This window comes from Stigmatopora argus, chromosome 6 (assembly GCF_051989625.1).
Source record: "Stigmatopora argus isolate UIUO_Sarg chromosome 6, RoL_Sarg_1.0, whole genome shotgun sequence".
Taxonomy (NCBI): domain Eukaryota; kingdom Metazoa; phylum Chordata; class Actinopteri; order Syngnathiformes; family Syngnathidae; genus Stigmatopora; species Stigmatopora argus.
In genome coordinates this window covers 8,744,403-8,770,825 of record NC_135392.1, presented here as the reverse complement: position 1 = coordinate 8,770,825, position 26,423 = coordinate 8,744,403, and the positions used below count along the sequence as shown (strand labels likewise).

General features: G+C 39.1%; 1 protein-coding gene and 1 non-coding gene across 5 annotated transcripts; one reads left to right on the top strand and one right to left on the bottom strand.

The window, feature by feature from the left end:
- Positions 1-1,639: 1,639 nt before the first annotated feature.
- LOC144076045 (tensin-2-like) lies at positions 1,640-22,561 on the top strand. Of its 4 annotated transcripts, XM_077603581.1 has the most exons (28): positions 1,640-1,970; positions 7,299-7,404; positions 7,493-7,530; positions 13,609-13,641; positions 13,715-13,764; positions 13,837-14,020; positions 14,250-14,300; positions 14,372-14,494; positions 14,572-14,636; positions 14,933-15,016; positions 15,309-15,418; positions 15,527-15,587; positions 15,808-15,883; positions 16,081-16,210; positions 16,918-16,983; positions 17,063-17,173; positions 17,280-18,587; positions 18,670-18,811; positions 19,169-19,449; positions 19,534-19,947; positions 20,009-20,140; positions 20,243-20,335; positions 20,422-20,499; positions 21,142-21,219; positions 21,505-21,673; positions 21,797-21,865; positions 22,087-22,116; positions 22,248-22,561. In XM_077603581.1, the coding sequence occupies exons 1-28, from the start codon at positions 1,854-1,856 to the stop codon at positions 22,390-22,392; spliced, it is 4,344 nt and encodes a 1,447-aa protein (XP_077459707.1). In that variant the 5' UTR covers positions 1,640-1,853; the 3' UTR covers positions 22,393-22,561. The 4 variants fall into 4 exon arrangements, with proteins under 4 accessions (XP_077459707.1, XP_077459706.1, XP_077459705.1 ...); XM_077603580.1 differs by having other exon boundaries at positions 19,169-19,947; positions 20,246-20,335; XM_077603579.1 differs by having other exon boundaries at positions 1,641-1,970; positions 19,169-19,947.
- Positions 22,562-23,691: 1,130 nt separating this feature from the next.
- On the bottom strand, positions 23,692-23,763 carry trnaq-uug (transfer RNA glutamine (anticodon UUG)). The gene has a single exon. It is a non-coding gene; the product is annotated as a tRNA-Gln (tRNA).
- Positions 23,764-26,423: the final 2,660 nt, after the last annotated feature.

Here is a 26,423-nt window from a genome sequence, read left to right as displayed (position 1 = left end):
AGTAATCGTAGTAGTACCACGGTAGACTGCTATATATGTATGATAGGGTACAGATATATACAGTACATGCAATATTTCAGTTTTAGCATACTGATAGATGTTTTGCACCTAGTTGTTTTTTGGGCGCACTGGGCAGGTGAGTTACCAACATTTTTTTTTTGCCTCATCACGTTACCTATTTGTATTTTTAATGTGACTAACAGTTGTTTTTTTTCTACTTGTCTTTTTGGCTCCATCCTTCATTCATATTTTGGCAACACGTCTCGAGCATACTTAAGGAAGAACAAAATTCTACTTTGGAATGAAGATCTGGAAAATTTGGAGAACCTTCAAGAGACCTTTTGGCACCAGCCTCCACCTGTGTCACCATGTGAGTCAACAGTTGCTTCACACACACCTACACACGTAGACCCGAGGGTCTTTTCTCGTCATACGTTACAGCCGAACTGGTGCTGTTGTCATTCACTGACTCTTTTTGTGTTCCTAGATGCAATATAAGTTTGACCCAAACTAAATATTCAATGTGCCCCTTCTAATTTATTTTGCATCCACAATTTAGCCCTCCCTTTAACGCCAAAGCCCGCCTCAAGCAGTCAAAACTTGTTGGAAGAAAGACGTTCTTGTTTATAATTTTCCTCTCCCAACTGCCTGCTAAAAGAGTAGTTTTGTCCAAGGAATTACAGTTCAGTGCATGTTAGATAGAGAGGGAGTTGTTTTGAGATTTAAGCACACAGAAAATCATTGTTTTCATCTGAGTGGAGAGAACTCAAGAATAGTTGAGTCTATTTCTGCGCCTTCCTGTCAAAGATGCTACAGTATTAGGGTACTCTAAAATTCAAACACATTTACTAAATGCCAATTGACACAAAGACCATGACATTGATTATATAGATGAATAGTGATAAATTTAGTTGTTTTTTCCCCCGCCCCCTGGAATCAAATGGGGTGTTATTGTGGAAATTTACATTTATACTGTGACCAGACAATGAATATAAGGATTTTTAAAATGTGTATATCCTTAATAGTATTTTAAGTTTTAGTTTGGTCTTCTTTTCAAAGTATTTGAATCTTGAGCCCCAATTTTTTTTACAACTTCTACATGATTCTAAGTTTTTAATTAAATTAAATAATTAAATTAAAATATTTGTACTTTGCAATGCAGTTCCTTGTGACTGTCAAAGACCACAATACACATCACCCTCAAAACATGGACATTATTCTTCCTTTATCTTTCCTAAGGTTTTAATCTTTCATACAGCTCAACAGGTCTTTAGTGAAATAAAGTCAAGCACTCTTTGTGAAATGAGGAGGCCTAAAAAAGCCCTATTTAGTTGTTTTGCGTTTGTCTTGATGCAGCGGTCGGCTTTAAAAGCAGTTCTGACTGCGAGAAGTCTTGAAATAAAGCCAATGGGAGAAGAGGAAGGGGCCATAAACAGCTGCCCCCTTTCCCCCAATGCAGACAGCAAGAGGAGCTGGATGGAGCAGGAGGGTCTCTGCGTGAGTGTGGCAGAACACTTCTTGTTTGAGGCTTTTCAGAAACAGAGGAAGGTGCTGCCAAGTGGAATGGGAGAAGGGAGGTGCTGAGTGGACGCCCGCATGCTTCGAGAGTGAGAAAAGTTGAACTGCGAGAGGAATGGGATGAGTGTCAGAGGAGTAGGGGTGAAAGAGTAGGAGTTGACACCAGTAGTAAGAGGTGAAGCAAGAAGTCAACTTATTGAGGAGTAAGAGTCATTGGAAGGTTGGATTATGTTGGGGAAGTGGACTTGGAGATGAAGCTTCCGGAGGTTCTCTCCAGGTAGCACAAATTCAGCATTCAACAAAATTATTGACCGGGGCCACAAAAGGCTGCAAGCATGGGCTGCATTCACAGCCTCGGCATCGGAAGCACCAAGGAGCACCAAGATGAGCCCAAAAGTATGGTTTTAAAGATGGATCCTGAGGTACTCCCTGAGATTCTGCTTCTCGCTGAGGTGAGTAAGAAAAAAAGCAGTTGTATTCCTTAAAAGAAACATGCAAAAACACCTGTTTAGTCTCAGATTCAAGGAATCATGCTGTTCAAGTACTTGGAAATGTCCCAGTCGATGTAACACTTATCCAGGCTTTTCCCAAACCTTTTGAATATTGTGTCCCATTACACTAACTCTCGAAGGATCAGGACAATGTTTCTCACATTCTTTAATCTTAAGGTATGTTTAATATCACTTTGGATAAAGTACAATATTATACTGCTATTTTTTCCTTACTAAAGACATTGTTGGTAAAAGATTAGTATTTGAGTAGTGGGTGTTTTATCTAACTTGTCTCATCACTGAATTAAAGTTGTAAACACACATACTGTGTTCTGTTGCCAGCAGCTAGCTTTTTCTGCACTTAAGATGCTGTGTGCAGCCAGATGCATTCCTTAAAAGAGCCATATATGGCTCGCGAGCCATGCATTGCCATACATTACTTGTCTTAAAGACGGCTCGAGACTTATAGACTATTTTGAAATGAACTGTGATAAATGAAGTTGGTTTGAGTGAGTGACCCATGGTAAATGGAATTGGCCTGGTGCCTATGAACACTAGTAGTGGACATTTAGTGAAAATGGTCAGCAGTGGGCGAAAAAAAGGCACTCCAGTGGCTATTAATCATGTCCCGTGGGGTCATGGGTAAAAAGGAAATAGTGGTGTAGGTTACTATCCAGGGTTCGACCTGTCGTCTGTCTGTCTAGTGGCTTTACTTTGGAATGACACCCAAATACACCCATAAACTAACATGGAAGGTTTATGAACTATGTCATGGAATTGTCTCAGTCAGTTTTGTAGGCGGGGTCAGCGTTTTCGCACAATACACCATTGTAATGCGATAAAACATCACAAGTTCTTTTTGTGGTGAAATGTTCCTATTATAGCACCATATTACCTTTTATGCACATATTAGGATGGATGTGCCTGGTCTATGATGGATTCCTGGACTTCAGCCTAAGAAAAAAAACATTGCCACGATCATATTTAGCGTCAAATTCCTTACAACTACATTTGTGCGGATGTGAGAGAGAATTTAGGTGCACGTGTCTGTGTGTTTGAGGCTGCCAAATTATGATAACATGGTCTCTGTAGAATGGGTGGACTCAGCAGTCTGTAATTCCATACAATTGACAGTCCATATTTCTTCCCACGTTGCTTCTCTCTCTCTCTCCCCTTCTTTCTGTCTTTCGCTCTCTATCTGTCTTACTCACTCACTCACTCACCCTCACAAACGTATTCCCACACCTATTTTCAAAAATGTTGTGGCGATTTGGAGGTGACTACCCTTACTCTTGCTGTTATAAATACCCACCCTGAACCGGATCATACTCCTGGCTTGCCACCTGCTCCCGTCTCTTCTATCCTGTGAGTGTGTGTTCCTCTGTGTATCTGAGACGGTGGTATGTCACCACTTGTAGAGTGTCCCATAAAGAAACCCATATAGGCCAATACATTTAGCCTCAGGTGGGTGTGTCACTGTACTTTGGTATTCATTTACAATGTGGGATGTAGCGGTGTATTTTTAGGCCTCAAGCTGTAGTGCGAGAGACAATTATTCTTAGATAAATAGACTTTTGAGGGTTTCCCCATGCACAGCAATTGTGCCGATGTCTTAAGGGAGCTTACATTTAATACATTCCTTCATTTTCCAAACCGCTTATCTTCACAATGGTGGTGGGAGCTTACATTTCATTTTCTCAAATTAACGCCATAATTATCCACTTTTTAAAAAAATTTAAGTTATTGTTGACCTATTACTGAAAAGTGGACTATAGTGATGGATACTAACTATAAAAACTAATGGAACTAACACTGTCTGGTAGATTTTCAAAATTCCAATGTTCCCCAATGTCAGTTCCACTTGACAACATTGAAATTCAGTCCTTAGGTCTGTCAGGAGTAAAACTGTTTATAAAATTAAAATATCCAAAATGATTCCTCTAAAAACATGAGTCTGACATTTTTATTTCAAACAGCAGTTACGGGCAAGACGAGTCAAATATATGGCACAAATCAACACAAGGTAATTAAAAGTGCTTTCTATTACATCAATATCAGCAAGACAAAATCAAGCAATAGAAATAAAAAGCAAATAAAATGCAAATCACATTAAAATAATTACATTGTTTAAATCAGGACCAATAGCAACAGGAAATACAACCAATAAATAACAATATAACCAATAAAGGAATTAAAGGCAAAAGTTATATAATATTTTTTAACGATAGGAGCAGTTATAAATGCGCTGTATTAAAAAAAGCTTAGATTAGTTTGAACATTATTCATCCCGTACTTGGGAAATTCACTTATTTGCAGTAGCAAGTATAGGTGAAACCACAGACACAAGAAAAGACATTGTAGACCTAATACAATAGATAATAAATACTGACAAAGCCCTGATTTAAGGGAAATAACTGTTTTAGCACAACTCACATCTTCAGGCAATCCTGCAGGTTTCTTGTTTGTAGAAGACAATCTAAACAGTTTAGATGTACTATACTCTGGGTCAAACAAATCAAGCATGTATATTTTGGTCCAAAACCATTAAGTTAAGTGACAATTGAGGGCTATTTTCAGAATTTACTGCACTCCTTAGATACTGTGAAAATACTAAATCTTTGCTTTTTTTAATGAAAAAAAAACTATATATCCACAATCTCACACCTTAGATAGCCTCCGAGAACATCTAATATTTTGGAAGCATTAAATGTTTTGGCTGATAATAACAGTACTTAAATGGACAGGCGTCCATAGCATATACATATACACAATAAATAACATAGCATGGAATGTATCGGTCAAGCATTAGATAAGTAATGCGGAAGTTTGTCTTCAGTGGTCTCACATGCTTGGAGAATGACGCAGACTTTGGCTGTAAACATCCAAATGGGTGTGGGCTTTTGCCACGTCAATTTAATAGTACTGCTGCTGATAGTCATGGGATACTCTGGAGATGCAATGACCCTTAGTTTCTTTTCACTGCTACACAAAAAGCATGAATTCACCAAAATGGGAAACAGATCTATACAGCTTTACTCTTGAACCTTTTTCATCATAACATGGAGAGACAGTATAATTTACTCTCTTACTTACTTAACTCGAATGCTTATAAGTTACTTTATTTTAGTGCAGGGTTATAAAGCAACACTGTACTTACTATTTATTAGCAGGGGTTTCAAACTCATTTTTGTCCCGGGCCACGTCGTAGTTATGGTTCTATTCAAAAGGCCGCTATGTGGGAAGAGATCCTAATATTTCACTTTTTCTTTTAGATTAAACATGTTTTCATAAGAGATAGGGAAAACATTACATATTTGCCTTTTTAAAAAATCATTATTATTCATGCTTTGCATTGTTTTTGTGACAATTTGACCAGTAGATGGTGCCTTTGTCTTACTGGGAATTCTCAACCAATTCTCTGTAATTTAGGTAATGCAAATCTGAATGCTGCATTTCAGATGTTAGTCCTTGTAATGAATAGGACTGTTGGACATAAGGTTATATAGCCATTCTTTTTCTCAATTCAATGCATATTCTTGTTATTCATACTTAACATTGATTTTACTTTGTTTACTTTAACCTTAACTTATATTATTAAAATACATTTGAATAAGTTGGATGGTTTCTCCTCCTGTAATTGTAGGGCAATTGTACTTTACACAAAAGGCAGATACCCTTGTACATATAATACAAAACAAGGATATTGTGCAGGAACCTAGAGACACATATCTAGGGCATAAATATGTAGTTTTTGTACCCACAATGTTGGTTGGATGGTTGGTACTGGCCCTCGAAGAGCTCTCACAAAATGGTTTCCTGTTTCCATTTCGTTTTTTAAGGGAAACTTGTATCAATATTTATTGCATTTCCATGTACTCTATGTTTAAAAAAAATCAAATATAAAGAACACTAGTTGAATTTTGCAAAAAACAAATGTAGTTAGTTAGGACAATCTATTCAAATACAAATGTGCCGTGATATTTTTTTGTTTTTGCTGTTATTTTGAATTTATGCAAGAAAAAGTCTGCTTTTTATAGTGAATAACAAGAACCAGCTGTTCACATCTAGCATGCAAACCTGAACACTTTTTAATAAGCAGCCAAGAACACATTTTTAAAAGATGTCATGTGCTGCTATAAAGAATTGACTATTACTAGTCATTACAAAAAACTAGTACAAATATGTTTACAATCTACAACTTATGAGATACTTTAATTATTTCCGCCTAATAAACGCAGCACCTTCGTCCAATTAGATTAAAAACACATGCACATTACCGAGAAGGGAAATAAATCATAGTACTGTGCAGGTCACATTATGTAACCCCAAAAAAAGGCTCAAGGTATAAATTGGTATTTCATGAATTATGCATATCTATTCATAAAGGATTTATAGTCCATTCGCAACACATTAGAGAAAGTGCTCCTTTATAATGCATCGCAATGAACGAACCCACAATTCAAGTGGGTAGGATTGAAACTGTGCTCTGTTAGAATAATCACAAGTTGCTTGTGAAATAGAGTTTGCAGTTAAATACTCCTCCTGTGTGGGAATCCAAGCATTGGAAATGGCCAAGAAATATCATTTAATTAATATCCCCACTAAAATACAGCGAGTTGCATGTTAAGCAACATTCTAAACCTAACTGAAGGAGAGTCAGTATACATTTCCAGTTGGAAGCGAAATTTATACCATGTATGCTAGAGCCACGGATGGTTATAACAGAAGACCCCCACTACTCATGCATGGTAGTCACTGACCATGAATAGCAAAAAAACATGAATAATTGACACCCTTTATAAAAGCATTGAACAAAAAGTTGTAAATATGATTGGCCACTGAAGCATTTGACTGATTTACCACTTTTATAAATGTAATGCTTTTCCTTTTGTTCCAGATAATAAACAGTTTGAACTAATATAACGTGTATATCCTTTACTTTTATAAGCTCACATTGTTTTCAGAGGGCAGTTCCCATAAAATATTAACATATATAGGGAAAGGGAATCTATAGTCTTTTTTATGGCTACAGAAAATGAGCAAAGTAAACAACCTCTAAATATCCACACTTAATTTATACTGTGCCCGTCTCATACGTTTGTGTCATTATAGCTTCAGCTGCCAAGGACGAACCGCCTCTTCCTTAAATTTTACACCTCGTTGTTTGTGGTTGGGCACAAAATATACAATAATATGATATGGTAATGATGAAGACCCTGATGTGAAGTTAGTTTGGTGTCTGGTGAAGAGGTGAATGTAATAATTATGGACCTTGCGGTTTGTTTGCAGCGATACAAAGCAGCGGGCCATGTCTTCACAGAGAAGAGCTCCAAGAGGGAACACGTGTGTGACGTGTGCGAGCAGACCTTAGAAAGCACTGCTTCTTTCTGCAAGGGTGAGCTGAATCCTCAAGATGTACATGATGGCTCGATATGTTCACCTGGTCCTTGAATGCTTCTTTCAGCTCTAATTATTGTTTGCAGAGTGCAAGGTGGCAGTTCACGAGGGGTGTGAAGACAAGGTAAGCCATGTATTGTCTTGTGCTTTCATTTGACCCTAAAGGACAATCTTGGGTTATTGGTAGATGTGGACAAGGCAAGTGCACTGACCTAGATGTTTGCGTAGGAAAGGCCACCCCCGCTCTTAAACAGGAAACAGCCAGGCCACTATGAGTAATTCATTGTGGTAACCTACAGTGGTTATGTCCACGCCACTTCACAGTAGCTCGTTTTATTTCCTTTTTTTCTAAGATATACAATGAAAGAATATAAACCACAACTTTTTCTTCAATTTCATACCTTGTGTCTTTTTAGCATTGTGATCTTGTCAGTTCTCAGCTTCTCCAAATTGTGGTCAACCCATGTAATGACATTACATTATTGAACAGACATTAAAAGATGTATACACTGAATGGACAAAGTTTGGCTGATGGGGTCTTTAATGATTATGCATTACGATTCAGCATTGAGCAAGACGAGTAGATCCCGTCTCCGTTTAATCGGGCAATTTTAGTCCACAAAAGTATGACTAGGTGAGTCAGGTGTGAAGTAACTTGAGTCCTACAGCACAGATGCCAGGACTGTTGGAATTGAAACAAATGGTGATCCCAAATCTACTACATTACCCACATAGTACCCTTGCTTATCTGTGGTCACCTCAAATCCCTGCACGATTACCAATCACACACAAAATGACCTAATAGTGTGCCACTGGACACGACCAGCTGTTGTGCCTTAGCAGCCAAACCCTAAAAGAGGATTATTGTTTTTGTCATACTCGGTTACCACAGAGATAGACCAATACAAATGCAGCGGGTAGCTGCTGCTAGAAGTTCACAAGGTCAGAGGGGTCACTGGTCATCATCACATCGAATCATGATCAATGGTGATGGAAGAATAGTGTGAGTAGAGATAGAAAATAGTTCCATAGATGCTGGCCACAGAGTGATTGGTGTTGGGGACACAAATAGGTGAGTGGCAGCTGGTTGCATAGTGAATAATCGTGTGTATGTGTTTGTGTGAGGGGGAGAGGTTTAGCGTGTCATTTGTGTCATTAATTGGCCATCCATGTTTTTATGATTTAAGCTATCCTTAAGAGTTTTTTTTCCTGTTCTGCCTTGAAGACATTATCTTGCTCTTTCACCTTAAAAGGTCATTGGATAAACTGTTCACTGCGAGCATGAGGTGTATTGATGTTTGTTAGTGCACAGGCAGGAATAACTCCTTGCACAATGTAAACATGTTTTACCATGAGTGTGCCATAAGCAGGGCGGGCGGGCGGGCGGGGAAAAGGAAAGCTATGTGGTGAGTGCTGCTAGCACTGTGGATGAGTGTGCTTGTGCGTGGTGTCATGTGAGACAGAGCGAGCGAGCGAGCGAGAGTGTGCAATGAGTTTGTGTATGACAGGGATACGGAGGGTGGGAGGCTGCGTATGCCAGTGTACCGACTGATCCGCTGAGAGAGGGAGGCAAACACTGAAGCTGCTTGTTGAGAGGTAAAAAAAAAAAATTAAAAACACAAACACACACACATTCCACACTAGTCATTGAACAGTTTATTTAGCAACTTTTTTTTCTCCTCATGTTAAATTTACTGTGTAGCATGTGTTGTATGGAAAGGCAAACTTTGAAGCCTTTTCACTGTATGTGTTCTGTTGATGCATTATGTACTGTAATTCCATGATGACATGGTATTCAATTGCTTGAGTGCTTTTACTTTGTCCCACAAGAGGAATTTGTTTTCTGCAGATATATTTAAAAAATAGATGCTTGCTGTGACCTGAAAAAAATGCAGCTTTAAACTATTAATATTAGAAAGTTGAGTGACTTTATGACGTTGTGGTAATTTCACTTGTGTGGTTTCCATACCCTCTCAGGGTCAGTGTAAATAATTATCTATATGCATTTGACTGACCAGCAAACCAATCTGTACCAGCCTTTTTGTCAATTGTGATATATTGCAGTGGTGGCACAGAAAATGGGTGAATATGATTTGAGTGATCCGCTGCAGAGTAAAACCCTTTCAGCATTACCGACAGTACTTGCATGCCTAATAGCCGGATGACCCAAAGGCATCTAGGAAAGACAAAACCCACCCCCCTGGTTTTAATCGTCGTTCTAGCAGAAATATGATGGATGCTAGTGTGTAGCGTCGGACTGATGTTTTCAAAATATGTTCCTCCGCAGCAACTGAAATGCAAATGAATGAATGAATGGACATAGTGTCGATGGTGACATAAAGATATCCAGATGTTGTGAACAAGAGTAGTGCATTCCTTGTTTGTAGGGCGTCTTGACAGGTGTTTTGCTTTTTATAGTTGAATTGCCCTTAGTATTTCTCTGCAGGTAATAAAAGCAGATCAATGAAAATGTACAGAAATTAGGTACCAACTAGGTCAGCAATGGATTTTGTTGATGAACATCTGTGTTCCCAGATTAAGATGTTGACATATCGCCTCTCACCGCAACTATTTATAGTTGTGACAGGCAAATTATTATAATGCTTGGCTCGGTTTAATTTAACACATATCATGTCTGCAATGACACTGGCTCCAAACGCCTCCTGTTTAATTTCCTCGTATTACTTATGAAGCAATAACTGGGCTGATAGGTTTGTTTGATATGGAAGTTGTGCCACAACGTTATGTCAAGAATAATAATTCCTGATGGATTTTACAGGTTGGGATTTATTTGATCACTTCTGCTTTTGATGAAAATAAGTACTATATAAAATATGCGAGAACAGGATAAACATTTGCACAATATAATGATAGCCATTAAAGTAGTGTCATTAGAGAGGTGTTAACTAAACCGTGTTGACAAAATCATAGCTGTAGTTTGCAATGATGTATTGCTCATATTATGTGGTAACCAATAAATGAATATGAAAAAAAAAATTGTACTTGTCAGATTTAAATTTATCATTAATTGAATCATAAATAAAACAAATAATAAATACTTAAATACTGCAATAAGTACAATGTTAAATGTTAGAGTACATCAAAGTTAGTATACAGATTTAGTCTTTTACATTCTGAAAAGTTTAACAATCTTGACAATATTTTCAATTGTCCGTGTTTTTAATCATCATAAAATATCTCAAATTAACCTTTTTTGTTCTCTAGGGACATGTGGCCTATATTTAGGATGCCGATCAAAATAGCGTTGGGCTCAAGTCAGAAGGCATTTTCAGCTGTTAACATGTCTATCCCCTCCACATGACAAGCTCACTGTCTGCATCGTTCTCTCTTTGCTTTCCCTCATGTGCCCCCGATGACTTTTTTTCTTCTTGCATCGTTGATGTTATTTTTTTTTACAAAATATTCACAGTATGATTTCACACCGTGATACTTTTCATGCTGTACTCTCTGTCCCTAGTTGTGTTGTGACTTATAAGGGAAAGCCCAGAGTCTTGTGGCATTCTGTCCCGAGGTGAGGGTTTATGTGAAAGTAGAGAGGAAGAGAGCGAGGAAAGGGGGGACTATATGTAGTGCAAAGACAAAAAAAGCAGTCCAAAAAATATTTGGAAGAGTTTACTACTTCTCGCTCTACAAAATGACCTCAAGGTGTCTTTCTTATGCAGTGGTTTGTGTTTAGTAGATTTATTGAGACATGCTGTAATATGGAATAAACTGTTAACACTTATTTCTGCCACTGCACTTTTAAATGAGAAGGCTTAGTCACTTTTCCCTACATCTGATGCCAGTTTTCACCCGTCCCGGATGGCACGCCGATGCCAGTCTCACGCAGACTTTTACATCAGTGGCTTTTTACGATATCATGGCTGTATACTGTTTTTTGTCTAAACCAGGAGTTACTCAGTTTTATTCAACTTTTGTCTTGAAAGGTAAATTATTAGGACCACAAAGGATGATGCCAGTAAAAAAGTGCTCATTTTTAATCCCCTATTTTGATGCACTTTCCTTAGAAGTTGGCTGTCTCCAGTCCCTGCACAAAAAGTGTCCATGAACAAATGGAATAATTAACCATCCATTTACATTCGCACTCAAATTCACGCTAATAAAAATGTTGTCTTCTATAGTTATCAACACGTTTTTATGAAGTATTTTGTATGATGAGGTCTGAATGCTCCCAAAAAAATAAAAAAATTAGGCATGCGACCTTCTTTCTGCATTTGTTTACATCGTATATCAAATGTAGGCAAACCAACATGTATATGTTGATAATAGAAGCAAACAGAGGCGAACAGTCGGTGGGCACCTAGTTGGTCCCTGAGGCTGTGACGGCACGCTGTCATTGGCGCCACAATAAAGCCCACTGATGAACAAGACAAGCTAAACCAGATGGCCCAGCCCCCCAGTGGCTCCAGCACACACTTTGACCAAAAGCCTGCAGCTGACATTGCTACCAAACACACGTCTGTGTATCGCTCTACTACTGTTGACCTGTATACATACATCCTGTTTTAAATTGTTTCCTGTTGACTTTTGTGGGTCTCTTACTTGCCCATGTACTACATACTGTATGTTAAGACACTCTGGGTGTTTGTATTTTTGGTGCATGGTCAAACACGTGTCGGGCCTGTCTCCTACTGTTTTTTTCCTGAAGCCAAAAACCCTTCATCCTTTTAACAACGGTCATTAAACATGTTGAGGAAAGAGGTTCTGCCCCAGCAGCAACATTTACAGGTCCTCTCATTTCGCACTGTGGGTTTTATGCCAGGAAATATTCAGGAGTTGTGGTGAATTCTCTAAAAATATCAGAGAACATGTATAAGGACAAGGTTGAAATATGCAGTATTAGAAAATGTGAATTAAGCCAATCACAGGGCACGACGAGACGGACAATAATTCACACACATTCATACTCAAGGGGCAATTTTGAGTCGGACGTAATAATCACTCCATCGCTAGTTTAATTACAAATCGGGTAAAAATCAAAGATGATTTCTGATACATGCTTATTTTACTGTATTTAAAACAATCACATAAATGTCCTTTGTCTGTTGGGTTCATGTCAACACCTAATAGGAAACATGAAATCTTGTGAAAAATATTATTTGACTTTTAATGATTGTGTGTGGTGCCACAAGACCCCAGCACTGTTGTGTATATCACAACTGATGCAAATGATGTTTATTGTTGGACAAACGCTTCCATATATATTTGGTTTATAGGAGGCGGGATTCATTTGTAGAGGCATTTGACTTGTTAACTTGTTGCTTGACACCTGTCATCCTCTTGCTGGCCATCCATATGAAAGTGCTGCTTGAATGCCAATCATTCCTGTTCAAGAGTTCAAAGGTGAAAAGTTGACAAGGTGTTGCCTGAAAAGGTTTACAGTGGGAGTCAATAGACTGAATGTTTCTTTGTCAGCCCGTGGCTCATGGCTGGAAGTGCTAGATTGTGTGGTTTGTTGATTGCTGGTAGAGAGAGTTCAATATTTTAATGATTTTTTTAATGCAATAACACATTAACAGAAGAATTACATGTCTTGCCCATAGTGCTATTAGTGCACGGTTACTGTAATTAATTGTGAATATATTAGAGATTAAATAGTGTTCAAAAGTATTTGTTGTCAGACATTTTGGCATTTAGGATTGTGAGAATTATCGATTCAAGTACTCAAAATGACCAGAACAGAAAACACAGTGTGCCCCTTCAACACAAATGTTGAGACCTTGAAGCTATCTTGTTTAAATCCATTTATGGACGTTACAGCAGATGTATACACATCAAAATATTCAAACTGTTTCTAAATGTTTTATAAAGGTCTTTGACTTCAGGGCTTTGTCTTAGTGTCTGTTTGTCCATATGTGTACACTATACATGGATGTATATGATTTATATAATGCACAGAATGCGAACTGACCAACGTATGTGGGCAGCCTCCCTTCAAAGCATTTGCAGGACATGACAGAAGGAGATTTAGGATGACTGTTTCTATCCAGTCCCCTCGTCCGTCCATCTGACTGTCCCCTTATCTGTGCCACAAGCATTAACGAGATTCGTGACTTGGCATGTGTTCCTTCATTATCTCATATAATGAGTTGGTGCTGTGTGTATGGAGCACCAAGAGTGGTTTTTTTTGTATATGCTAATTTGTTTCTAGGATTGGCAACATTGTGTTTATCTCTTCCAGGTGTCTTCCACCTGTGCCTCAACACAAGATCAGGTATGTTTCAAGATGCATTTTCATTTCCATATGACAGTGCACTCACCAAGTCAAATGTATGTATGGTTTACAGTACAATTCCAATAAATCTTCATCACTGAAGAAAAGAACCTCCATGCTGAGGTAACGTACGCCCCAATGAGACATGCGAAAGTACCTTTTGTCCAAAAATAAAGACATCATTTCATTGTGTAGAAGTAAAAGTGAGGAGCAAGTAATGAAGAAGGTGATGGGGCGTCACTATGACATTGACCTCACCTATATCACGGAGAGGATCATTTCGGTCTTCTTCATGTCAGAACTTGAGGAATTGCGATACCACGAGGAGCTACAGGAGATGGCGACTATGCTTAAATCCAAGCACCAAGACAAGTTCCTGGTGAGTCACAAAAACACACGCATTGCACAGATGTTATATCTTAATTTCATTCATTCATCTATTCTCTATACCACATATCATCATGAGAGTTGCAGGGGTGAAGGAGGCTATCCCAGCTAACTATAAGGAGTACTGAATCGAGAAAAATAACCATTCATGCACACACTCATACCTGCATTTGTGATGAATTCCAAAACCATGTCAATGGCATTATGTTTATTTCCCGTAGCTTTTAAACTTATCAGAGAAGCGACATGACATCACAAGACTCATCCCAAAGGTACTATTTGAAAGCATCCGTCATTCAAAAGCCACATCATATTTTAACATTCCGCACCTCTGGTGCTGCAGGTTCAGGACTTCGGCTGGCCTGATCTCCACGCTCCACCTTTAGACAAAATCTGCACTATATGTAAGGCCATGGAGACATGGCTTAATGCTGATCCTAACAATGTAGCGGTTCTTCACTGTAAGGTATGTGCCACTTGAACACTGCGCACAGTGAATAAATTCCGACCATCTCATACTTGTGTTCTCATTTGCTCTGACAGGGAAACAAAGGGAAGACGGGGGTCATTGTAGCAGCCTATATGCACTACAGCAAGATATCAGCAGGGTAATTATTTTGGTTTATTATGAATGAAACAAGCTTTTTTGAGAGAACAAGCTCCTCCCAATTATCGTTGTAATAAGGGAAACTTTTGTTTAAAAGGGGCCTTGCGACAGATTTTTTTTTTTACCGTTTGTATGCAAATAGTTGAGTTTCTGACTTCCCTTCCCAGTTGCATTGCTGTTCTAGAATTGCCGCCCAGTTTTAAGTAACTGTGGCGCTAATCTTTCATACAGGGTGATGACATTAGTCAGTCGGAGTTTTGCCTATTGAATTGATTCAAAATGTTTGTGCCTCTATAGTGCAGACCAGGCGCTCACCACCCTGGCCATGAGAAGGTTTTGCGAGGATAAAGTTTCTTCTTCTCTTCAGCCATCTCAAAACAGGTCTCTCTCACACACATACGCAAGCATGCACAAATGCAGGAAACTGATGTTAATGTATTATTGACATTTTCTCATGCAGTTCAATTCCAAAGATGTGAACGCACATACAGCTGAAATGCAATTATTTCAATTAACTCATTGGAAGATGTGAATTACTTATTTGTGGGAGTTCTTATGTTAGATTGATTGTGCAAGTAAACCTGCCAGAAAAATGTATACGTACGGCTACAAGTCAACTCAATTCATTATTTACCCTTTTTGTCATCAGTTTCTCCTTATCCGTCCTTTTTAGGTATATTCACTACTTTGGTGGTCTGCTATCAGGTTCTATTAAAATGAATAGCAGTCCTCTGTTCCTGCATCAGATTATTATACCATCAATGCCCAGTTTTCAAACAGGAGGTTGGTTTCATGTCAACAAAATGGTACAATAATAGCTTGTTTTTCTTCAACGTGGATTTTTGAAACACAAACAAAGGAAAGTATATGTAAATGTTGTTCTTTCTCCAGGTTACTTTCCATTTCTGAAAATCTACCAATCCCTACAGTTGATCTACACCTCCTGTGTCTAGTAAGTCATCTCGTTGCTCCACTATGTTCTTCATTCACTTCAAGTTCTGTATCGCACAGAGGTTTCCTTTACTGGCCCCGGTCTGTTTAGATGGCGGCTGCCCTACTTGCTAATGTTAAAGTTCACATTGTTTACCTTTGGTTTACTTAATGGACATGTTTTGACTGGGTTAGTGTATCTTTGAAATCAAGTACTTATTGGTACTTGCCTGTGTTTCCAGTGACGCACACACCTCTAGGTCCAGGAAGCTGTGCGTGTTGATGGAAGAAGCGTTATTGTTAAAGGGGGACATTATGGTGAGAAGCACATTTATTTTATGTAATGTATAGGACATCCATTGCAACCTTCTACTCTGTATACATATTTGCAGTCTCATATTTTAATTTCCTGTAGGTGTGATAGTCAGGTGGTCCACAAGCAATATGCTTCATTAGAGAGAAAAGATGATAGCGTTGAATAATTCCTTAAAATGAGGTTCTTTCTTTCATATCAGGTTAAGTGCTATCACCGACGGAGCCAAGCCGCAGAGAGAGAGGTAGTATTCAGGATCCAGTTTCACACGTGCACTATTCATGGTACCCAGTTGTGGTTTGGGAAGAAAGACCTGGATGTAGCCTGCACAGGTAAAAAAAATGGAAGTAAAGGATGAACCCTACGATACTTAAAGCCATATGACCACAACTTAGACTATAATTGCAGTGTGGTAAATATTGGAATAGCCTTCCTTTACTTTAATCAAATCCATTGAAATGTAATGTAATTTTTTTTAAAACATCACTATTTAAATGTTTATCATAACACCATCATAGGAAATTCATAATCATGATATGCCACTTGTGCTGAGTGGGAATGATTGCTTGAATGAATGAATGCAAATGTCATTAAGTGTCATTCAGAAAATTATGTCACTTTGGATGCAAAATTGTCCTTGGGTTAGGACACTTAATGACATGTTTTAAGCCTGCATTCATATTCATGTTTTTAAGTCTAAAGACAGTGTTAGGACAAGCATTCAAGTAAAGTGTCGCCAAAATATTTTTATTCTTTTGGGACATAGGCATGAAAAATATAGTCTTACGCATTACAGGCTTCTGTGGTGCTTTTTTGGGTCGTATGTTTTCGTGAACAGACATCACATTGTATTCTGATGTTCTTTACATGGTTGAATATAATGTCTCTTTGCAATGTATAAAGTATACATTTTTTTCATTAAACTGTGCATATTGCTTTATAAGAGAGTAATATAATAACTTTTCTGTTTTGATCATTTGTGATGTTTTCAGCGGTCTAAATTTACAACCATGTTAATAGAGGGTGCATCTTTTTATAGATGACAGGTTCCCTCATGATGCTGCAGTGGAGTTTAACTTTTCTAGCAGGCCGGAAAAAATAAATGGTGAATATATTTTCAGTTTCTTGAGGTATGTTTTATGCACTTTGTCTTACTGACTATACTTTCTCATCTGCTTTTCAAGAAAAACAGAAGACAGATACTTCCATCAAAGCAAACTATGACATTTCAGATCCAGTGGTTAGATGGGATTCTTATGAGAACTTAAACCTGCACCATCAAGACAGCCCAGAGTGTAAGATGGTTGTAACTTGTAACTCCATGCCGATTCATTGACATCATATTACCAAAGCAAAGTGTACAACAGCGACCCATAAATGTTAACTTCTTGTTTCCAACAGATATTGCCCATACAAAAGGCCCTCTTGATGGCAGTCTTTACGCACAGGTGAGAAAACGACGAGGACCCGGCTTAACTTCTTCACCCATTGGGTGTCTCACCAGCAGCCCTACCGTGAGGCCACCGATTGCCCACCAGTCACAGACTCTAACTGGCAATTCCAGTTGTATCTCTGATCAGACGGAGAACTACTCACCCTGCCCTGCTCATCCTCAAAGGGAGACTACTGAAAGTCTAATGGAAAGAAGAGGAAGTGAAATAAAAGAGCACATACAAGCAAAAGAAAAGGACAGAGAGCCCGAGGTTTTCGGAGATGCAATGGGAGGATTACGACGTGAACACTCATGTTGTGGCCAAGCGGGTATAAAGTATGGAGTCGCGGTGCGTCAATGGGAGCAAGAGCCCTGCATCTCTAATTGTCACTGTAGTGGATGTTGCGGCAGTATGAAAAAGCACCCCAGGAGTCAAACTCTGCCAGCCATACCCTCCAAATCCGTGTCCCCGCCTCCCCATCTGATGCATATGGAACACTGTCATCGTAATAGCGTCCATCCTCTATCAGAGTTATCATGGGAACAGCCAGCCCCATCCGTACCTTGTCTCCACAGGCCATGCTTCCCTTACTCCACTCCTGAACATCCACATTTGCATGGTCATACCCTCCCGTCTTCTAACAGACATTACCTGGATTTTGCTGGCCAAGCCTCCACCTCGCACCTTTCCCACCAATCACTCCTCTCCAACCCGTACAGAGAGATGTTCTTCGGCCCATCCGACCAGTCTCCTGGATGCCCTTGCCGAGAGTGCTCCAGCAGGCGAGAACACCAGGCAGCCTCCGTCAGAACGTTACATTCCACACATCCAGGCCAACCAGTGGCATTACAACAAAGCGGAGAGGCATTGTGGGAAAGTCAAAAGCCATGGGAAGTGCCAAGAGAGGCTGACTTCTGGCAGTGTAAGTCAACTGTCCCATCATTTCTCATCTGCCATTCTGCTGCTTTGAAACCGGGAGCGGAGCAGCAAAGATGTGTCCTTGGACCTCGCCAAAGTTGTCCCGGGCCTCAGCCTCGGATGGACGTGCGGGCTGAAGCCAGCAGTGGATACCACGCCCCTCTGTCACTACACCAGTCTTGTCCCTGCTCTCCTTATCAACCATCTCCTATTGAAATCCACGGAAACCGAGGGAATGCCTTTGATTACCTCTCTGGATCAGCCTCTCCTCAACGCGCTAGTAGCCACACCCCTAGCAGAGGGGGACTTCCAGAGACCCCTCCACAAGCCCAAGATCAGCAGCAGGAGGACCTCAAAGGTAAAGAAGTGATCGGTCTAACTTGGATTTGTAAAATCGACAACTGGCCTTTGTCTGATTTTTCTTCTGTTACTTTATTAAGTGAAACAGGCCGCACCTAGCCCAGAGGCTGATATATCCAAGGCTTCAGAGGGTAAACATGACCGATTAAGCACCCAGACTCTGGATTCTGATCATGACTATACAGTCATTGGTGGTAGCAGCCCCACACACACGGAAGACAGGTAGTATTTATTTATTAACGTATTTATTACCTATTTATTTATGTCTAAAATGTATTTTCCTGTGTCTGTATTCTCACCCTCTTGCTACTGTGACAGTGAAATTTCCCGAATACGGGATAAATAAAGTTATCTAATCTAGTAATATCTTTCCATTATCTTATAATATCTTTATATTTAGATGTATCTCTACCTTCAAATCCATCCCTATGGTGGGAAAATTGTGTGACTAAATGTCATACTTAGAGTTGTATTCATAGTTGTAAACATTGAAGGATATCTGGTGGGATATATGTATCTGTTATGGTTATAGTTCTTTATAATCGATGCAGCAGTTGAATCTTTTATTTATACTTGCAGTTTAAGTCAAGATGCTTCCTTATCACTGGAAACCAACACAAGCAATACACTCACGATTACAGAGACAGACGAACTGCCTCAAAGTTCCATCCCAACACCACCATCGAGTGCTCAGAGTCGAGCATCGGAGGGAGAACGACTTGAAGAAGGAAAGGTCAAAGAAAATGTTGATGGCGCTGCGCAGTCTCAAAGCACTACTATTATTGTCACCTCAGTGGAAGACCAGCTCACTGGCTCAAAAGTGCCTGGTGATGGCCCGAGTGGGGGCAGCATAACACATGGTACCAGCAAAAGCCCTTACAATACCCCCTCACAAAATTCTTCTACTGAGTCCCCCAGACATAGTTCTTCTCCCTTGCCCACAGATCCACCATGTCAGCGATTAACACCTGAGAGAGATATCCCGACTGAAACCAAACCACCATCACCTGTGCCCGATGGTTACCACACACCAACTTTCCCCCAAGCAACGTATTACTACCCTCTGTTAAGCGTCCCCCATGTCCCGTACACCGGCTATACGGCAATTACAATCCCCGCCATTCAGCCACCGCTCCCCGAGAAGAAGCGACTTTCATCAACGCCGGGATCCCTTAATGGCCATACTTCTCATCTACGAGGTTCTCCAGTCCCTTCACCCACGCACAATGTGACGTTGTCGCCCACTACGGCAGAACAGAGACAGTTCAGTCGCAGCAGGGAGGACATTAGGGTCAACGCTAAGTTTGTCCAAGATAGCTCAAAATACTGGTACAAACCAGGCATCTCCAGAGACCAAGGTGAATTTAAACCGAATTACAATATGTAGACTATATTTCACTTTTTATGTGTCCTTCACAGCCATAGCAGTGTTGAAGGAGCAGGAGCCAGGAACTTTCCTCATTAGAGACAGTAATTCATTCCAAGGTGCCTACGGCCTGGCGCTCAAGGTGGCCACACCTCCCCCTAATGCCAACATTTCTGATAATCGAGGTATCACCGTCAGTGTTTTGAGAAATGTTCTATGTCTGTAGTCTATGGTAAAAACATGGTTTCATCCTAACCCCCTGTTGCGCATCCTTCATCTTCTCACAGCAGATGTCCTGGAACAGCTAGTGAGACATTTCCTCATAGAGACAGGGCCACGGGGAGTCAGGATCAAGAGCTGTCAGAATGAGTCATATTTTGGTAAGTTCAGTTTTTCCATACTCTTTTTTTGCATTATATTTTTAGCCTACATATTAAATTATGTTTTGTACTTATTCTTTTTTTAGGGAGTTTATCTGCACTGGTTTACCAACATTCAATCACACCCATCTCTTTGCCTTGTGCCCTTCGTGTCCCAGAAAGAGGTCATTAATAGTCTTATTTACAATATTTTGAGTGCAACCTTTAGAGTTGAAGACAATCAGATGGTCATGTTTGACAAACAAGTCATTTTTAGCATCGATACACTCTTTAAATGCAGTGTTGTTTAGTGAGTCACTTTGGTAAGAGTTCTATCCTTAAGTACAATATTTTATTAACCATATAGGCAATGTTTAAGTCATTTTAAGATTAATAACTCAAAAGTACAAAATGATAAGAAAGAAAAGCTATTGAGCATTTTTAGATATTCGACATGAGGACAATATTTGTTAGAAAGTTTCTGAGTTCTCATGAGCCAAAATGCTTTCAGCTACATATTGTTAATATATATTTTACAATTAGACTGGTAATTTGCCTTTCTTTAAAGTGCTTAGCTATACTATTTTTGACCCTGCTGAATAAGATGCACACCCACTTATGTGGTTATCATGTTTCTCCTTCTAATTAAAGATGGAGTAATAAGCTTTCATTTCAATTCTCAGGCACATTTCTCGTTTTGGGTCTACTAGTTACATTACTTCATGATTTTGGGTTCAACTTTGAATGTGCCTCTGCACTATTATTCTGTGGAAAACAAATAATGTTTTTGAGGTGATACTATATAACACAAGCATACAATATTTCAGATCTGGTTGGATATCTTCCGGAGATACGGACTGTAACAAACACAAGCACAGCGGCCGACCTCCTTAAACAAGGAGCAGGTAAAAATTTGTAAGGTATTGAATAGTGTGGATATATTATTTTTCTAAATAGATCTTTCAATTTTACAATAACCAATATACAGTTTGAACCTATAATCTCACACAACCCCAATTGTGAGCCATCATAATGAGGACAAGCAGTATAGTATATATAGAAAATGGATGGATGCTTCCTGAAAGTTGTGCAGTAGGGTTTTTGCAGTTCTTTCTTTGGACCAACAGAGGTCAACAAAGCCTCACCGTGCTCACACAACATCTTTAATAGGAAATCTTCTCTCTTTGAAGCATGCAACGTTCTCTACCTGAACTCAGTGGAAACCGAATCCTTAACTGGGCCGGAAGCCGTTTCAAAAGCAACCAAATGTACATTGGCTCTGAGTCCACGTCCTGCAGCAACAATTGTTCATTTTAAAGTTTCCACTCAAGGCATCACTCTAACAGACAGCAAAAGAAGGTGAAGTTGTTATTCTAGTATATTTGAATATATACACAGTATTTTGTTATGCCAGTGATAACCCACTCAATTGTATACATAAGAGAAATATAATGCTTCTGTTGCTGTTTTTTTTGTGTACAGGTTATTTTTCCGTAGGCACTACCCTATCAGCAGTGTGACTTTCAGCAGTCTTGACCCCCAAGACCAAAGGTGAGACCTGTCGAAAGAGGTATAAGAAAAATAAGTAGTATGGATGTCCTTACAATTTATAAGACGGTTGTCACTAATGAGGAAAGAAATATCTATGCTTGAAACTTCTTTGTCATGCAAACATTTACGAGTTTCTATTTTGTATTGTTCATCATTGAATGACTCATTTATCAATTCCTGGGCTTTTTCCCCCCTGTTTCTTGTTGTGTGCGATGCTTCAGATGGACTAACAGTGATAGCACGTCCAGCAAGTAAGTGCTTGAGTGCCTGTTTTTGCAAGCCATACTACCAACGTTGCATGGCAATTTATTAACATATACTATTGTGTATATCTGAGGGCCTCCCCTTCAGAGATTTAATGTTTCTCAAATTTTTGCGGCAGGATGTTTGGTTTTGTGGCCAGGCGCACGGGCAACGCCACGGAAAACGTGTGTCACCTTTTTGCCGAACTGGATCCGGAGCAGCCTGCTGCGTCCATTGTAAACTTCATCAATAAAGTTATGCTCGGACCACAACTACGCAGATGAAACATCTAAAAACACTGCGAGAACCAGTGGGAGGTTCACATGAATTTTAGGTACTTATACCAGAGGATGGCACAACAATGAACTATTTTATTTTAAATGACTGTTTTGTGGCAGTCATTTTAAATTGTAATGTAACTAAGTTCTACCAAATAGGATCTGTAGATCCTTCTGATTGTGTGGCCTTGATCGTTAGTAGATTTCTCCGCTGCAATTTCGCAGTTAGTTTGCTGCCGGATTGGATTTTCTTTTCTTTGTTCTAAGTAATTGGATTTTTTTAAGGTGAGGATAATTACACACACGCCCAAAACATTGAAGTATTTGAGTCATGACATCAGCGGAATCATCCACTGCACAATACAAAATAAACCAGGAAGTAGCCACACAAACGGTATCCCTGATTGAGGCACATCCCAGCGCTGTAGTAATTACAGCACTGCTAAAATAATAAATATCATGGTGGGATATGGCAACTTTGATGGTAGTGCATACAATGTGTTCTGTCTCAAATATAGTTTAATAACCTCAGATAGTTATTGATGTGGTTAGATTTAACAGTTTCATTTTGCACATAATAGTTCTCTTGACAAATAGCCTAATATTATAGAAAAAAACTACATTGTATTCAAGTTTAAATCCATAAACCGAGAATGTTTTACAATCGGGGAAATGTGTCACACTTGAGTAAGGTCACTTTCAACCGAGACATTACTTCACTTTGTCTATGATTCAGAGTGAGTGCACATAAACTGTTATTACTATTTGAATGAATTATTCTCACAAAACAACCAATATCCTTGGTAATATGAACTCATTCAAACCAAAGATATTAAATGTAAATATATGTTTCAAGTGTGACCTTTATTCTTTTTTTCCACTTGTGTTGCTTTTTTACAAACTGAATGACTTAAGCACAAATGTAATTTTTGTTTGGTTGTTTTTTCAAGGAAGTAATATATTTTATAGAATTGTGTGAAATAAAATGCTGCAAAAAAACTCATGTGTATGTCTCATTATTACAGGGACACCCGATTCATTTTGGTGATTTTTTTCACAGTATATGAAATCTGTTAGTAGACAAGTTCTAAAATTAATTCATTTGATAATGCTTGTCACTTGACACATATAAAACATACAAAATTTACACAAAATTCTAAATCTACACAAAATTTGACCTTCACTAACATTTTTTTAGCACTGCAATTAAAAAACAGCATTCAAGTAATAAATGACAGACACTTAAATGTATTCTCAAATAAATAAAATACATATGAAAACGTAAACATACGACATAAAAGGAGGAGGTCCCGCCGAGATTTGAACTCGGATCGCTGGATTCAAAGTCCAGAGTGCTAACCATTACACCACGGGACCGTTGTCGCCCTGCCTGCATTTTAAAGTTTTATCACCTAACACCACCGAGTGTGTGACTGGAGAAATGTTTACATGGAGAAAAACGTCTTAATGATACATTTCTATAATTTAATAGCAATGCTAACATTTTTCCTCGCTTCCACCTCGCACATGATGTCTTGCTAACCTTAGCATGACATACTAGCATTGTGTTGTTTCACAGCACAATGAGCTGCCGTCGCAGAGGACAGAAGCCAAAACACTTTTTTTTAATCGTACCACTAAAAAGATTTTTGTTCCGAATATGTGGCCATTTTGCCTTCTCTACCATCACTTCCAAGCAGGCTTTTCTTTGGCGTTGTTTTCAGATTATACGCTTTTTATAAAGGATATGGCTAGATGTATACACTGTGAAGCGCGAGTAGTCAAAGGCGGCGCTGGGGGTGTCTGGTGAGGGCAGCTTCCACCAAGACTGAATCGGTTGAGAAGTGAGCAGGCACCCCCATTGTTTGAGGATGGAGCTATCATTGCAGAGTCTTACCACTAAATTGTCCATGATGAAAATCTGGCAGACAAAAATGGGTTGTCATGACCACACACATATAAATTTCATATATATGGAATCATTTTGATTGCTTACCTTATTGAAATGTATTTAATTGCCTTATTCTTTTGAAATGCCCATGTGACTTGCTGTTGAATAAATTACGTTTGTGTCATTGACAAGAAATTCATTCTGATTCTGATAAATCATGACATGCGCTCAGCCCGGCGGATGAGTGGTTAGTGCGTCGGCCTCACAGTTCTGGGCTCCTGGGGTCGAACCCAGGTCGGTCCTCCTGTGAGAGGTTTGCAAGTTCACCCTGGGCTTGTTTGTGTTTTTTCTGTGTACTCTAGTATCTTCCCACTTTCCAAAAACATGCGTGGTAGGCTGTTTGAACACTCTAAAGTTGCCCCTAGGTATGAGTGGGAGCATGAATGTGGCTGGGTCACCCTTGCGAAAGAGATCTTTATCTTGATGGTTTCTATCTGGTTAAATAAAGGTTAAGTAAACAAATAAAATACACTTTTGGTGCAGTGAAGCCTATTTCAGTTGATTTTAGAGATACGCCACCATTTACACTCACATTCCCAGTATACGTCATTGTGATTACACAGGTGTCCTGCACAGAGTCGGGCAAATGAATCACTACACTTGGTAATAATGTACAGCTAAAGGTCATTAAAGCACTATATTATTCTCTCACAGGAGGGAAACTAGAGGATCTTATATGAAGGACTGATCAGCCCAGTCCTTGAAGGTTGATCTTGCAGCTGTGCTTGGGCCTCTGTAGGTAAACATTTGAACTCCAGTGTGAACTATAGTGTTGCTTAGCCTGTGTATGAGAAATCCCAGTCAGAGTCTTGACCATGAGACCATGATTTTTTAACAACTAATAGTAAGTCAAACTGTAGGCAATACATTACAAATTCAGACCTAGGGGAACAGGTTAAAACAATATTCAGGTTAACACGTTAAAGTTCTGTTACACCTAAAGAATACTCGTGATTTAAATGATGTGCTTTTGACAAAAACAATGTTGATGAACAAAAGCATGTGCCTTTAGATGAGCTCTACTGGACAGGCTATTCATGTCACTGCACAAATGCCACGTATACAAACTCACCGGGTTTAAGTAGGTCAAGTGTTTTTGATTTACGATTTCCATCCTCAGGTTTTCCAAACAGCAACTCGGGTCAACGTTACATTTGGAACATCTGAGGATGCAAATTGACCGAGCCAAAAAACAAGTCCATCTGAATTAATCCCCGTTAGCAGAGTTGCTTGTATAAGGATCCCTTGCCAAACTTGGATGAGACCCAAACCACAAGACAAGGATTGACAAATGACAAGCATCAACCTAAAACCCACAAATTTTACTACCTACCAGTCACTGTGTGAATCAGCAGCTCAATGTAATTACTAGTTCCTAGGTGCCTCTAAATGATTATGTCCGTGAGACTGGGCACAAACGTTCAAATAAACAAAAGTGAATGAAATGGCCCAAAAGCGATATAATTCCAAGCTGATTTTTTTTTGTGGTAGGGTAACCATAAAACCAAGAATTAAACTTACTGCATTATACCGAGAATGTTCTGACATGCACTGTACAAAAAAGCATGTAAATTTGAAAATATGATCATTAAATAAACAAACTTACGATTATGCATGTAATTTTTCTTAACAATAGCCCTTTCTCCAGTGCATTTAAATTTTTGAGCTAAAATGGAATATTTAAGCAACAAAATAAACACATGAGCTTTGGTCACCAACAGTGTTATTCTTCTCTCCTATAGAATAGTAACAATAGAAAATGCCAAACTGTGACACTTCTCTCACCATTTCTATACATAGACAAACAGTATGTGTAAAAAAACATTGGAGAAAATTGTGTGCATACATCTTTTTACTTGTTAAATTTGCAGTTTTGCAGCAGAAATCCGAAAACAATTTTAGTTGAAAAGGGATATATGAAGCCGGATGAGGGAGGCCCTCATTTCTCCCTCTTTCCCTCTGCCCTTCCTATCTGTCCCCCTCCACAATGTTTTTATTACAGACACACCCCTGACCTTCATAGCTCTCCTCCATACACCCAAACACACATACTACTGTACCACCACCACTATTTCCTCCATTTACC

Coding starts and splice junctions, on each gene's coding strand:
- LOC144076045 (XM_077603579.1), top strand. CDS start 1,854: ATGGGCTGCATTCACAGCCTCGGCATCGGAAGCACCAAGGAGCACCAA. Junction 7,531..13,608: donor ACGAGGGGTGTGAAGACAAG/GTAAGCCATGTA, acceptor TATCTCTTCCAG/GTGTCTTCCACCTGTGCCTC. Junction 18,812..19,168: donor CCCACACACACGGAAGACAG/GTAGTATTTATT, acceptor TTATACTTGCAG/TTTAAGTCAAGATGCTTCCT.